Source organism: Procambarus clarkii, chromosome 69 (genome assembly GCF_040958095.1).
Source record: "Procambarus clarkii isolate CNS0578487 chromosome 69, FALCON_Pclarkii_2.0, whole genome shotgun sequence".
NCBI classification, from domain to species: domain Eukaryota; kingdom Metazoa; phylum Arthropoda; class Malacostraca; order Decapoda; family Cambaridae; genus Procambarus; species Procambarus clarkii.
In genome coordinates this window covers 26,554,320-26,570,754 of record NC_091218.1, presented here as the reverse complement: position 1 = coordinate 26,570,754, position 16,435 = coordinate 26,554,320, and the positions used below count along the sequence as shown (strand labels likewise).

Below are 16,435 nucleotides of genomic sequence, written 5' to 3'. Positions count from 1 at the left end.
ATTTCTGCGATCCTCTCGAGGATCTGTCGGCGTGAGAGCGGCTGGTCCCCTCTGAAGCCCATATTGATCTTATAGATCATATCGGCGGGTTGTGTCCACTGACGACGTAGGTAATCTCAAGTCCACCCCCTCAATGAGGACGCAGTTGCAGGAGAGAGTGAAGGAGGCAGACACCGCAGCCTGGAAGACACCTCCTCGACGAGGGTAGAAGTGGCAGACAGATGCGTGTCTCCTAGCTCTCCTTGAGCGAGAATGAACATGAGGAAGAGGAAAAAGCAACCACCAAAATTAGTGAAGACAACAGCAGGCACAATTACAGAGGCTTCAAAATGAAGGAAGACATATGCTGTCTCATGGAGCATCACTCTCCGACAGCCGCCCACTAAACCCCTTCACGAAGACAACGGGCTAAAATAGTAGGCCAGTCAGTGGCTTAGGGACTGGGCAGGAATATCCCTGCAAAAAAAAAAAAAGGCTGGAAAGGGAGGGGGGACTACTAAGAAGCAGGTGAAGCAAAGACCAGTAATAAACAGGTGAAATAAGGACTACTAAGAAGCAGGTGCGGTAAGGACCACATAGAATTAGGTGAGGCAAAGATCACTAAGAAGCAGGTGAGGTGAGGACTACTAAAAAGCAGGTGAGGCAAAGACCACTAAGAAGTATTTTAGACAAAGACCACTAAGAAGTATTTTAGACAAAGACCACTAAGAAGCAAGTGAGGTAAGGACCACTAAGAAGCAGGTGAGGCAAAGACTACTAAGAAGCAGGTGAGGTAATGAGCAGTAAGAAGCAGTGAGGTAAGAACCACTAGGAAGCCGGTGAAGAAAGGCACGCTAAGAAGACTGTGAGGTATGAACCACTTAGAAGCAGTGAGGTAATGACAAGTAAGAAGCAGGTGGGGTAAGGACCAGTAAGAAGCAGCGAGGTAAGGACCAGTAAGAAGCAGCAAGGTAAGGACCAGTAAGAAGCAGCAAGGTAAGGACCAGTAAGAAGCAGTGAGGTAAGGACCAGTAAGAAGCAGCGAGGTAAGGACCAGTAAGAAGCAGTGAGGTAAGGACCAGTAAGAAGCAGGTGGGGTAAGGACCACTAAGAAGCAGTGAGGCAAGGACCGATAAGAAGGAGTAGAGATAGAGCAGCTAAGCATCAACAAACGCTGCATGATGCACTCACCATTGGTCTGCAGGACTCCAGGAGTGTTTGAGGCAGCAAGAATGTGACCTTCTGGAAGAAGAGCTTGCCGTTCGTGGCGTTGTTGAGCTGGCGCGAGGCAGCCTCCAGGATGTACTGCAAAGATAGCAATATTCTCTCATTAACACTTCCACATTATCGTAACTAAAATATGTATACCCACTTCTGTGGACTGGTTCTTGTTATTGTTTTAAAATCAGAAACTGGGACAAAAATTTCATGTAGCGCGGGTAACCTTACCCGACTGGTTGTGTAAACGCTTTACACACACACACATCACACTTTACACACATTTATTTTGTACACATCACACGGTTACCACTTATTGTCCACCGCTGATGTGTGAATCATATTTCCTCTTTCACAAAAACATATATATATTTATACTTGAGCACTACCCTCACACTCTTTTATGCTCATCACAGTTTAACACGTGCACTTGACTTTTACTTATTTTATATTTTCTCATTCTTTTCAAATAATTTATATTTGAAATTTGATATTATATTTGAATTCGAGGTTTGGATTGGACTCCGGTCCATAACCAAATCCCGGACCAGTGTTGTAAAACAGTCTTTCCTATAAATTATTTGAAAAGAATGGGAAAAGTGCGACTGTGCGACCCAGGCATGTGCGACTTGGAGGACTACATACCTATGTGGTAAGCCCTGCTATGTGGTCCACTATGCACTCCTCCTCTGAAGCGAGGCTGGAGGGGGGAGACGAGGGTGTCATCTGGTTGGGGGGGGGGGAGATATGTTTACTTTGCTAACACCTTAATGCTTGGAATTTGTATTGTGAGGTTATGGCTCACTTTTGGGAAAGAACAATGACACACTCACGGCTATAAGGAGGTTCGTTACTCAAAGTCCAAGCGAAAAACACCTACCTGACACTCTCCTAGTGTTACGGCCTCCAGAACTCGTCTTTCCCACATTCTGTAAAAATTTCTACTGACGTTACCTGAGTGACTGCTTTTACTGGCAGAGATTTGATTTGATAGAAGAAGAAAATTGGTGTTGGTATGTGGTCCTGCTCCGTACCACTCTAGAAGGTAAGGGAGGGGAAGGAGAGGGGTGCAATGTTTACAAAAAACAGTAACCTGAGTGCCAGGTGTAGGTGCTGGTGGGGAACCTTCTGGGTATGGTGTGTGGTAACACCTAATTCAGTTCAGTTCAGTTATGTCAAACTCCCAATAGGTTACCCAACGCCCCAAAGCCTTCCTCCTAACCCAAAATTATATATATATAAATATATATATATATATATATATATATATATATATATATATATATATATATATATATATATATATATATATATATATATATATATATATATACAAATATATATACAAATTCAAGGAATCACAGAAAATTATTAAATACAGAGGTCTAGCACACTGCTACAGCTTTGTTCCGATCGGCTCGGAGACACTCGGTTCGTGGGGAAAATGTGCATTGAAGTTCCTGAAGGAATTGGGGGACAAATTGATCAGCACTACAAAAGACCAGAGAGCAATAAGTTTCTTGTTCCAGATCCTCAGTGTTGCGATTCAGAGGGGAAAGGCCTGTTGTGTCTTGGGCACTAGTCCAACTTCAGAGGAATTCGAAGAAGTGTTTGACTTACAACAATGATCGAACCCGTCTGTGACATTCATCAATGTTTCCCATTGTCGTGTTTTTCAAGAGATCCATAACCTTTAAGCACCTTTTTGTATTAATATTTTTGTATCAACCCATGTATATCTTGTAACCATCAAATGCATAATAAAGCACAACAAATAAAAAAGGAAGGGGGTGGTAGGAGAAAAGCACACAGAAACTGTATTGGAGGGGATCTAAACATTCCCTCTAATGCGTTATGCGTAGTTTCCTCCGAGGCTTTGGGCCCCCTTCTTGTAGCTAGAGGTGGTACTCCCTTCTAATATATATACAAAAAATATACAAATATATATATATTTTTTTTTTTTTTTTTTTAATAGGGAAGGGAGTACCACCTCTGGCTGGAAGAAGGGGGACCCATAGCCTCGGAGGAAACCACACATAACGCATTGGAGGGAATGTAGGTCCCGTCCAATACAGTTTCTGTGTGCTTTTCTCCTACCACCCCCTTCCCTTTTTTTTTCCTTTATTGTGTATTTAAAGGTTACAAAACATACAAGACAAATGCCTAAAGGTTATGGATCTCTTGAAGCTCCTCCGCTTCTGGACAGGAACCGAGGACGCAGCAAGCATTTCCCCTCTGGATCGCCACACTGAGACGCTGAAATAAAAAACTGGAAGCCCTTGGGTCTCTGGTGACGTCAATGAGCTTGGACCCCAATTCCTTGAGAAATCCCAAGGCACTCTTGCCCCAGGGGCCATGCGTCTCAGACGCTATGGGAACAAAGAGGTATTGACCTTCCAGTCGCCTGTACTTGAGTGATTTTGCTGTTTCCCTGTGGTTGGCCGCCCCACCTGCTTGATCAGCTCCGAAGTGTACATAGGTGTCAGCCAGGGTGGATACACATGTGTAGTCCCACACCAACTGTCTACCCTCCTTCCATGAGTATATGGTGATGCCATCAGGGCGAAGTGCTGGGAAATCCGGGTTTTGGACCCCTAGGATGCGAGGTTCTCTCTCCGCTGGGCACCCAGCTGAGACGAGGCTTCTCTTGATGATGTCATTGACCTCGTTGTGTCTTGCATGCCAGCCCTTTGTGCTTCCGCAATGCAACCCATGCAGTCCGTATTGGTCTGCTTCCACCCTGTTGCAAATACACTTGTATTCAGTGTGAATTGGGGCACCAAGGCGGAGGGCCACTGCTACACGAAGAGATTCTGGATCTAGGCGCGTGCCCATTGCAGACATGGGTACTGCCAGGAGGAAGTCTCCTGCATGGGGGGCACGCACTGCTCTGAGGCGGGCTTTCTCCTTGTCTGATGTTGCGACGCTGAGCATGGCATCAGCTACTTTTTCCACTAGAGGGTGGTCCCAGCCGGACTGTTTGTGTTGTTTTGTTGGCTCTATAATGGTTGCTGGGGCTGCAAGAACATCCCACTGATTTGAACATTCAGTGAAAGCAGGATCGTGTATTCCTGCTGAATCTCTCAGGGTTGCAGGTAAAATATCTCTGACGAGGTCGTGCGATGCATGAGAGGAGTAAAGGAAGGCTGGAAGAGCAATTTGGGAGGCTGTGCGGACACCAAGGCCGCCGAGTCTTACAGGAAGGGTTGCTTGCTCCCACTGAGAGTCGTCCAATGGCAGGTTCAGGACTTTCACCAGCATGGACCTCAGAAGGGTGTCATACACATTTAACTTAGGGCTGCTGTAGGATGGAGAACATCTCAGAAAGTAGGTCAACTTAGGGAGAGACAGGCATCTTGTAAGGAGAAAGAGAGAAAGAGAGCATCATGGGCATCAATCTTGTATATATATATATATATATATATATATATATATATATATATATATATATATATATATATATATATATATATATATATATATAAAAGTTTGTGAGGGTACCACCTCTGGTGCCAATGTGGGGACCCATAGCCTCGGAGAAGAAAATAATATAATATATATATATATATATATATATATATATATATATATATATATATAATATATATATATATATATATATATATATATATATATATATATATATATAATATATATATATATATATATATATATATATATATATATATATATATATATATATATATATATATATATATATATATATATATATATATATATAACCGAAAAAGTAAGATTAATAATTCTAACACGAATTTTCTCGATCTTTCTTATGTTTCTTTTCACTGTTGATGGTAAATGAAAATTTAATTCTCCAAAATTCATTTATATTTCTAGTCTGACGCGACACTTGAGCGCGTTTCGTAAAACTTATTACATTTTCAAAGACTTTAGTTTACACACACACACACAACTTATAACTGAATAGAGCTTAAACATCTTCGATTTTTTATACCTGCATTTGGGTGAGGTGATATGTTACAACAGTTTTGGATGAGGTGAAAACAAACTTTCAACACAAGCCAGAACACGAAACAATGGGTATTGAAGGTAAGAATGGAAGTAATTGCAGAGGGCCTATTGGTCCATATTTCTTGATGCTTCTATATTGGAGCGGAGTCTTGAAGTGGGTAGAATATAGTTGTGCCTTAATTGGCTGTTGATTGCTGGTGTTGACTTCTTGATGTGCAGTGCCTCGCAGATGTCAAGCCGCCTGCTATCGCTGTATCTATCGATGATTTCTGTGTTGTTTGCTAAGATTTCTCTGGTGATGGTTTGGTTGTTGGAAGAAATTATATGTTCCTTAATGGAGCCCTGTGGCTTATGCATCGTTAAACGCCTGGAAAGAGATGTTGTTGTCTTGCCTATATACTGAGTTTTTTGAGACTTACAGTCCCCAAGAGGGCATTTGAAGGCATAGACGACGTTGGTCTCTTTTAAAGCGTTCTGCTTTGTGTCTTTGTGTCCAGACAAAGTACTTTGGTACTGGTACTTTGGTTTGTCTTCGGGCCACGCACCCTATCTTCTGCAATCCGACCAAAGGAGGATACAGAGGGCCATAGTTCCTCTAGCACAGACTACGCTGTTGAGTTGGGACCTCAGCAGCAGTTCTCGTCACCAGCTGACACTCGCACCCCTACACGTCGGTCAGAGATGATGATATTTACTCAAGTAGGGAATTGGCTTTCTTTTTCAGAGCACAAAGAATGCTAATTCTGTAAGTATCATTTAGTTAAGTAGGAAACCCCTTGCTTCTGTCCTATAGAGACCCGGCAAGGTATCCCTACATTCTTGGACTACCCTTTCACTTTTGAAACAATTAAAAGTTTCATTTGTTTTTGAAACTATCAGTTTCATTTATTTAGTAGGATTTTGTTGCCCTTGTTCTCTTATATTGAGTACCGGGTATAAGATTTCCTGCGATTTTGATTGAATATTTATTTAACATCTAATATTAACGTTAATTGTTTTTACATTAACGATTGAATTTCCACAGGATAGTTACCAGTTGCCACGTCATCCTGTTACTGACACGTATATCACAGGTATATTCGCTGTACATTTATTTGCTTTCTCAAAATGTTTCGTCTCTCAGCATTTCGAAATGATCCAGCAAGTGAAGTAGGGAACTTAATTCGTGCCAGGAAGATAGAATTACAAACTCTAGCACATGAGTATCACCTAGATGTTCCCCATGGAGCCAACAAAAGTGACTTGCACAACATTATCTTGGACCACCTCTTAGATGAAGGAATTATAGACTCTGATTCTCACGAAAACTATTCTATTGCAGATCGGCCAGCTCTGGCAGCTATGAAGTTAAAGCTCGAGCTAGCGAAAATGGAGCGTGAACAACAAAAAGAAGCTCTACAACAACAGAAAGAAGCTCTCCAGATAAAGAAAGACGAGGCTACCCTAAAGGAACGCGAGGCTACCCTAAAGAAAGAAGAACAGGAACGCGAGGCGGCCCTAAAGGAACGAGAGGCTGCCCTACAACGTGAGCGTGAGAGTGAACAGCTAGAAGCAAGAAAACGTCACCTGGAGATGCAACGTGAGCACGATAAGAAGCAAGCTTATAGTGTTCTAGAATATCGTCGACAAGAACTCAACTTGGAAACTTCACACCACAATCAGCGCCAACGAACTACAGCTAGTCTTCCAGTAAGCTTCAATGTCTCCCAGGCAAGTAAGTTAATGCCACGATTCGTTGAGACAGAGATAGATGTGTTTTTTACTACTTTTGAGACCCTAGCTAAAAAACTTAGCTGGCCTGAAGATCAATGGTCTACACTTCTCAGAGTGCATCTCACAGGTAGAGCTGCGGTTACTCTCAGTACCTTAGCGTCTGAGAATGATTACCAGACCCTGAAGCAAGCAGTTTTAGACGCCTACCTTCTCTCCACCGAAAGCTACAGACGAAAATTCCGTGATTATCTAAAGTCAAGTACCACACCTATTTAGAATTTGTCAATACTAAGAAAAGATATTTCATGAAATGGCTGGAAGCAGCCTATGTCTCTACATTTTCAGAACTCGTCAACCTCATTCTAGTTGAGGAATTCTTTAGACGTGCTCCCCCTTCCACCCGCCTATACTTAGCAGACAAAGAGGAAACCGACCTCATCAGATGTACGAAGTCGGCTGACACCTACAGTCTTATACACCGGTTAACACCTGACACACCTTCCAGTAAGAAGTCTTGGTCTAGTTATGACAAAGTGAGTACCGATCAGGCGAGCTCTCAATTGTATTGTAAGTATTGCAAGCTCTATGGACATACCATAGATAAATGTGGAAAAACCCATTACAAAGGCTATAGTGAAACTCCTAAACCCAAACCGACTCCTCCTAAGTCCGGTAAGCCTGTGATGAATGTTGGTGTTCCTGTTAATGATCTTTCTCTCTTCAGCAAACACCTGTATCCTGGAACTGTCTCTGCCAACAGTACAGATTCGGAGGGACGTTTCAAATCGAAGATCTTGAGGGACACAGCGGCTCTTTAGTCAATAATATTGAAATCAGCTGTTCCTAACATCACCTACACCGGGGAAACCGTCCTTATCACTGATCTCACTGCAACACTCCGTATCCACTCGCCAGAGTTCACCTGGATTGTCCTTTCGTGACCGGTGAAGTCCAAGTCGCCATCAGGGAAAAGCCTTTTCCCATGTCAGGGGTACAACTTCTCCTGGGCAACGACTTGGCCGAAGATCTGCAACTTTCCAACTTGATCATCATGGACAAACCCCAGGTGTGTAACTCTGTAGTGGAAAACCCCATCTTGAAGTATGTTCCAGCAGAGGTCCAAGAAAGGGATGAATTCTCTCCTCCGGTTTTGGTGACAACCCGTGCACAAGCTGCACGCCCGCAACCAGCTGACTCTACTGCAACTGCTGTCCCTCAAGATCATCAGAATCTACCACCGAATCTAACTATGTTGGAGCTCCGTAAGTTACAGAGGGAGGATCCTTCATTAACACCATTATTCTTCCAGGCCGAGACTCAATCTGACAGTATTTCTGGGTTCTTCCTGGAGAATCAGTTGCTCTACCACAGGTACAGACCCAGTAAACTAACGGAGGATGACGATTGGGTTAATGTCGACCAACTAGTAGTTCCCACCAGCCTACGGCCCGATATTCTACACCTGGCCCACGGAGTGCTTTCTCACTATGGTTTTAATAAAACCTATCACGGAATCAGACAAGACTACTACTGGCCAGGTATGGTTAAAGACGTCAAAAGTTACGTGCAACAGTGTCATACATGTCAGATGGCAGGAAAACCTAACATCTCTATTCCCCAGGCTCCTTTGATTCCTATCCCGGTGCCTTCGGAACCTTTTCACAGACTCATCATAGACTGTGTTGGTCCTTTACCCCGGACCAGTTCTGGCAACGCTTATATACTAACCATCCTGTGTCCAACCACCAGATTCCCCATAGCAGTTCCAGTAAAGAACATTACGACTGCTACGGTGGTGAAACAACTATTGAAGATCTTTACCCAATACGGATTTTCTCGGGAGATTCAAAGTGACTGTGGCACCAACTTCACCAGTGATCTCTTCAAGAAGACACTGGAAGAATTCAACATCACTCAGGTACTGTCCAGCCCCTATCATCCTGCTTCACAGGGTTCTCTTGAACGTAGTCACCAAACGATAAAATCACTCCTAAAGAAATTTTGCAATGAAACCATGAAAGACTGGGATAAACAACTTGACATCATCATGTGCATTTTCAGAAGTCTCCCAAATGAGTCTTTAGGAGTATCTCCTTATGAGATGTTTTACGGACGTAAGAGCCGTACTCCTCTTAAAGCTTTTAAAGACTCTCTACGTAATGCCACCTTCAGTGACCCTCAGCATGTGCCCCAGTTTCTTCAAAACTTAAAGCACATTTTAGAGAGAGTTCGTAAATTTGCTAATGATAATTTATTGAAAGCTCAAGATAGGATGAAGACTCATTTTGACCAACGCAGCAAAATCAGGAAATTTAAAACAGGAGACTTTGTGTTGGCATATTTTCCGATCCCTGGTTCACCATTGCAAAATAAGTTTCCAGGACCCTACCGCTTCAAGGAGTGCAGAAACAACCACAGCTACGTTCTTGAGACTCCAGATAGGCGGCGGAGGACCCAGTTGTGCCACGTCAATTTTTTGAAGGAGGATAAAGGTATTCCCCCCAACTGTGCTAATATCACTCTCCACTTTTAAAGATCCATACCTCCACACTGAGACCTTCCCTGCTTCTCCTCCTGAAAGCACTAACTCTGAGTCAGTGCCTTCCAACTCGGAAATCCTTACTTCCAATCCGGAAAATCCGGGAGATTTCCAATCCGGAAATCTCCCTAAATATTTACAGGACTGTAATAGTGCTCCTCTCATCAAAGTTCTTCAAGAACATCAGAAGTTGTTCAGCGATGATTCCCAGGAGTGTAATGTGGTTCAGCACGACATTTAGCTGCTTCCTGATACCCGGCCGATTCGTCCACCCTTCTACCGTATCAGCCCATACAAAAAGGAAGTTATGCGTGCTGAAGTACAGTACCTCCTGGATCATGGGCTGGCCACCCCTTGTGAGTCCCCTTGGGCCTCACCCTGCATCTTGGTGCCGAAACCGCACGGTAAAGTACGCCTTTGTACCGACTATAGGAAACTGAACCTTGTGACGTCAAGGATGCTTACCCTTTACCACGTATAGATGATATCCTTGACGTAGTAGGTAATGCAAATTATTTGTCCCAAATTGATTTGTTAAAGGGCTATTACCAAATCAGCCTGACAGAGAGAGCTAAGGAAATATCTGCCTTCACCACTCCTTATGGCCTGTACAGATATGAACGCCTTCCTTTTGGACTGTGTATTGCCCCGGCCACCTTCCAGCGAGCTGTCATCCGCGTCATCTACGGCTTAGATCTTAGAAAAAAAAATAGATCTTAGAAAAAAAATAGAGAAAATATATTAATTCAGGAAAACTTGGCTTATTAGGCAAATCGGGCCTTGCATAGTAGGCATAAAAGTGCGTTCTGGCTACTAGGTACGACATATATATATATATATGTCGTACCTAGTAGCCAGAACGCACTTCTCGGCCTACTATGTAAGGCCCAATTTGCCTAATAAGCCAAGTTTTCCTGAATTAATATATTTTCTATAATGTTTTTCTTATGAAATGATAAAGCTACCCATTTCATTATGTATGAGGTCAATTTTTTTTATTGGAGTTAAAATTAACGTAGATATATGACCGAACCTAACCAACCCTACCTAACCTAACCTAACCTATCTTTATAGGTTAGGTTTGGTTAGGTAGCCGAAAAAGGTAGGTTAGGTTAGGTTAGGTAGGTTAGGTAGTCGAAAAACAATTAATTCATGAAAACTTGGCTTATTAGGCAAATCGGGCCTTGCATAGTAGGCCGAGAAGTGCGTTTTGGCTACTAGGTACGACATATATATATATATATATATATATATATATATATATATATATATATATATATATATATATATATATATATATATATATATATATATATATATATATATATATACATATATATATATATAACTACGTGAGGCTTCTGGGAGTATGGGTTCGAGTCACTTCTGGGGTGTGAGTTTTCAGTTGCATATTGTCCTGGGGACCATTCAGGCTTGTTCGCATTTGTGTTCCTCACGTGTGCCCCAAAGAATGAGGTGATTTGGTAAAATGCTATGCCCAAGATTACTATCCGAATGCCGGCGGTGGGGTGGTTCAAATAGCCTCGGCTATCACCTCATTATGTCCGGTCGTGATGGTCAAGTGGATTAAGGCGTCTTGTACATACCAGTTGCGTTGCTTCTGGGAGTATGGGTTCGAGTCACTTCTGGGGTGTGAGTTTTCAGTTGCATATTGTCCTGGGGACCATTCAGGCTTGTTCGCATTTGTGTTCCTCACGTGTGCCCCAAAGAATGAGGTGATTTGGTAAAATGCTATGCCCAAGATTACTATCCGAGTGCCGGCGGTGGGGTGGTTCAAATAGCCTCGGCTATCACCTCATTATGTCCGGTCGTGATGGTCAAGTGGATTAAGGCGTCTTGTACATACCAGTTGCGTTGCTTCTGGGAGTATGGGTTCGAGTCACTTCTGGGGTGTGAGTTTTCAGTTGCATATTGTCCTGGGGACCATTCAGGCTTGTTCGCATATATATATATATATATATATATATATATATATATATATATATATATATATATATATATATATATATATATATATATATATATATATATATATATATATATATATGTCGTACCTAGTAGCCAGAACTCACTTCTCAGCCTACTATGCAAGGCCCGATTTGCCTAATAAGCCAAGTTTTCCTGAATTAATATATTTTCTCAATTTTTTTTTCTTATGAAATGATAAAGCTACCCATTTCATTATGTATGAGGTAAATTTTTTTTATTGGATTTAAAATTAACGTAGATATACGATCGAACCTAACCAACCCTACCTAACCTATCTTTATAGGTAATGTTAGGTTAGGTAGCCAAAAAAAGCTAGGTTAGGTTAGGTTAGGTAGGTTAGGTAGACGAAAAAACATTAATTGATGAAAACTTGGCTTATTAGGCAAATCGGGCCTTGCATAGTAGGCTGAGAAGTGAGTTCTGGCTACTAGGTACGACATATATATATATATATATATATATATATATATATATATATATATATATATATATATATATATATATATATATATATATATATGTATGTATATACATATAGGGGTACCACCACTGGTTTAATTAAAGGGACCCACATCCTCGAAGAAGAAAATAAATAGTGTTCAGAGAAGACCTTGTGGATTCTCACTGAGAATCACATATATGTACATGTATATACATATATACATATATATATATATATAACTGAAAACTCACACCCCAGAAGTGACTCGAACCCATACTCCCAGAAGCAACGCATCTGGTATGTACAAGACGCCTTAATCCACTTGACCATCACGACCGGACATAATGAGGTGATAGCCGAGGCTATTTGAACCACCCCACCGCCGGCACTCGGATAGTTAACTATCCGAGTGCCGGCGGTGGGGTGGTTCAAATAGCCTCGGCTATCACCTCATTATGTCCGGTCGTGATGGTCAAGTGGATTAAGGCGTCTTGTACATACCAGATGCGTTGCTTCTGGGAGTATGGGTTCGAGTCACTTCTGGGGTGTGAGTTTTCAGTTGCATATGTCCTGGGGACCATTCAGGCTTGTTCGCATATATATATATATATATATATATATGTCGTACCTAATAGCCAGAACGCACTTCTCAGCCTACTATTCAAGGCCCGATTTGCCTAATAAGCCAAGTTTTCATGAATTAATGTTTTTTCGTCTACCTAACCTACCTAACCTAACCTTACCTAGCTTTTTTTGGCTACCTAACCTAACCTTACCTATAAATATAGGTTAGGTTAGGTTAGGTAGGGTTGGTTAGGTTCGGTCATATATCTACGTTAATTTTAACTCCAATAAAAAAAAATTGACCTCATACATAGAGAAAAGGGTTGCTTTATCATTTCATAAGAAAAAAATTATAGTAAATATATTAATTCAGGAAAACTTGGCTTATTAGGCAAATCGGGCCTTGAATAGTAGGCTGAGAAGTGAGTTCTGGCTACTAGGTACGACATATATATATATATATATATATATATATATATATATATATATATATATATATATATATATATATATATATATATATATATATATATATATGTCGTACCTAATAGCCAGAACGCACTTCTCAGCCTACTATGCATGGCCCGATTTGCCTAATAAGCCAAGTTTTCATGAATTAATAGTTTTTCGACTACCTAACCTACCTAACCTAACCTAACCTAACCTATAAAGATAGGTTAGGTTAGGTTAGGTAGGGTTGGTTAGGTTCGGTCATATATCTACGTTAATTTTAACTCCAATAAAAAAAAATTGACCTCATACGTAATGAAATGGGTAACTTTATCATTTCATAAGAAAAAAATTATAGGAAATATATTAATTCAGGAAAACTTGGCTTATTAGGCAAATCGGGCCTTGCATAGTAGGCTGAGAAGTGCGTTCTGGCTACTAGGTACGATATATAAATATATATGTCGTACCTAGTATATATGCCTTCCTCCTAACCCAAAATTATATATATATATATATATATATATATATATATATATATATATATATATATATATATATATATATATATATATATATATACATATATATATATATATATATATATATATATATGTCGTACCTAGTAGCCAGAACTCACTTATCAGCCTACTATGCAAGGCCCAATTTGCCTAATAAGCCAAGTTTTCATGAATTAATTGTTTTTCGACTACCTAACCTACTTAACCTAACCTAACCTAACTTTTTCGGCTACCTAACCAAACCTAACCTATAAAGATAGGTTAGGTTAGGTTAGGTAGGGTTGGTTAGGTTTGGTCATATATCTACGTTAATTTAAAATCCAATAAAAAAAAATTGACAACATACATAATGAAATGGGTAGATTTATCATTTCATAAGAAAAAAATAGAGAAAATAACTTAATTCAGGAAAACTTGGCTTATTAGGCAAATCGGGCCTTGCATAGTAGGCCGATAAGTGCGTTCTGGCTATTAGGTACGACATATATATATATATATATATATATATATATATATATATATATATATATATATATATATATATATATATATATATATATATATATATATATGTCGTACCTAGTAGCCAGAACGCACTTCTCAGCCTACTATGCGAGGCCCGATTTGCCTAATAAGCCAAGTTTTCCTGAATTAATATATTTTCTGTAATTTTTTTCTTATGAAATGATAAAGCTACCCATTTCATTATGTATGAGGTTAATTTTTTTTTTATTGGAGTTAAAATTAACGTAGATATATGACCGAACCTAACCAACCCTACCTAACCTAACCTAACCTATCTCTATAGGTTAGGTTAGGTTAGGTAGCCGAAAAAGTTAGGTTAGATTAGGTTAGGTAGGTTAGGTAGTCGAAAAACAATTAATTCATGAAAACTTGGCTTATTAGGCAAATCGGGCCTTGCATAGTAGGCTGAGAAGTGCGTTCTGGCTACTAGGTACGACATATATATATATATATATATATATATATATATATATATATATATATATATATATATATATATATATATATATATATATATATATATATATATATATGTCGTACCTAGTAGCCAGAACGCACTTCTCAGCCTACTATGCAAGGCCCGATTTGCCTAATAAGCCAAGTTTTCATGAATTAATTGTTTTTCGACTACCTAACCTACCTAACCTAACCTAACTTTTTCGGGTACCTAACCTAACCTAACCTATAAAGATAGGTTAGGTTAGGTTAGGTAGGGTTGGTTAGGTTCGGTCATATATCTACGTTAATTTTAACTACAATAAAAAATAATTGACCTCATAGATAATGAAATGGGTAGCTTTATCATTTCATAAGAAAAAAATTAGATAAAATATATTAATTCACGAAAATTTGGCTTATTAGGCAAATCGGGCCATGCATAGTAGGCTGAGAAGTGCGTTCTGGCTACTAGGTACGACATATATATATATATGTCGTACCTAGTATATATATATATATATATATATATATATATATATATATATATATATATATATATATATATATATATTCTTGTTCAACATTTCTCTTGTTAGAGTAATGTCATGGGCTTGTCTCATGTGATTCCTAGGGGCACCAGATTGAAGATGGCATGTCAAACGCCTCGTCAGCTTGGTCGACGTCATACTTATGTACTTACATTGAAGGTTACATCCTTCGTGGGGGCAAGTGTACATGTATACAACGCTTGACTGCTGTAGAGGGTTCTCCGTCGGCTTCGGGCTGTTTTTGATAAGGAGTTCGGAAGTCTTCTTGGTTTTGTAGAATATTATCAGGTTTATGTTTTGGTTAGGAGTAGTGCTTTTTACTCCTTTACGGATTATTTCTTTCATTATTCTTTCCTCTTTTATATGTTCACTGTGCATGGTTGATTTGTAATATAATTTTATTGGGGGTGTTGTGGTTTCTGTTCTAGGTTCTGAATTATACCAACGGTCCAAGTGTCTTCTTATAGCAGCGTTTATTTCCGCGTTGCTATATCCGTTGTTCACCAATACCTGAGTTACTCTTTCAAACTCTCTACTCACGTTGCTCCATTCAGAGCAGTGGGTAAGCGCTCGACGAATATAAGCATTGAGAACACTGGCTTTGTATCTTTGGGGGCACTCACTTCTACCGTTCAGGCATAATCCTATGTTGGTGGGCTTGGTATATACGTTGGTGCTTAAAGAGGTTCCTGTTTTTGTTATTAGTACATCCAAGAATGGCAGACTGTTATTTTCACTATTTTCATGTGTAAATCGGAGTACTGACTCTCTCTCTAGGTGTCTTTTTAGGTCAATTAGTTCATCTGAGTCTTTTACTATTACGGATATGTCATCTACATAACGGCAGTATACAGTTGGTTTTTGTCTGCTACTGAAGACCCTGTCTTCGATGGTTCCCATATAAAAATTAGCAAATAAAACTCCTAAGGGGGAGCCCATTGCTACTCCGTCTATTTGTAAATACATGTCTCCTTGTGGACTGATGAAAGGGGCTTCCTTTGTACATGCTTCGAGAAGACTTTTCAAGTGTGGCTCAGGTATGTCTAATTTGGGGGTGCTCTCGTCTCTGTATACTCTGTCCAGTATCATTCCTATGGTTGTGTCGACTGGGACGTTGGTAAATAGGGATTCAACGTCCAGGGAAGCGATGATTCCATCGGGCTGGGTAGATTTGATCAATTCTAGGAAATCTGCTGATGATTGTAGACTAAACTTACTTGGAGTGTATGGAGTTAGGAGTTCATTGAGTTTCTTTGCCAGGTGATAAGTTGGGGTTGGTATTTGGCTGATTATAGGGCGTAGTGGGTTACCTGGTTTATGCGTCTTAACATTGCCGTAGGCATATCCTAAGCCATAGTCGCCTTGAAGTTTATTGAAATGCACACTACATTTCTTTGCGTTGATTGCTGTAATTGTTTTGTTTACTTTCCGCTTAAGGTCTTCTACGGGGTTCCTCGTGATTCGTTGAAATTTGGAGTCGTCACTTAGGATGTCG

At 40.1% G+C, this 16,435-nt stretch overlaps 1 protein-coding gene across 1 annotated transcript in view; it reads right to left on the bottom strand.

Annotated features, from left to right (window-relative positions):
• LOC123772279 (calcium-activated chloride channel regulator 3A-1) overlaps positions 1–16,435 on the bottom strand; it is a 253,061-nt gene that overhangs the window by 177,323 nt on the left and 59,303 nt on the right. The window contains exon 2 of the mRNA XM_069311299.1: positions 1,171–1,284. Coding sequence (XP_069167400.1) covers positions 1,171–1,284 — 114 coding nt within the window. The remainder of the gene's footprint in view (positions 1–1,170; positions 1,285–16,435) is intronic.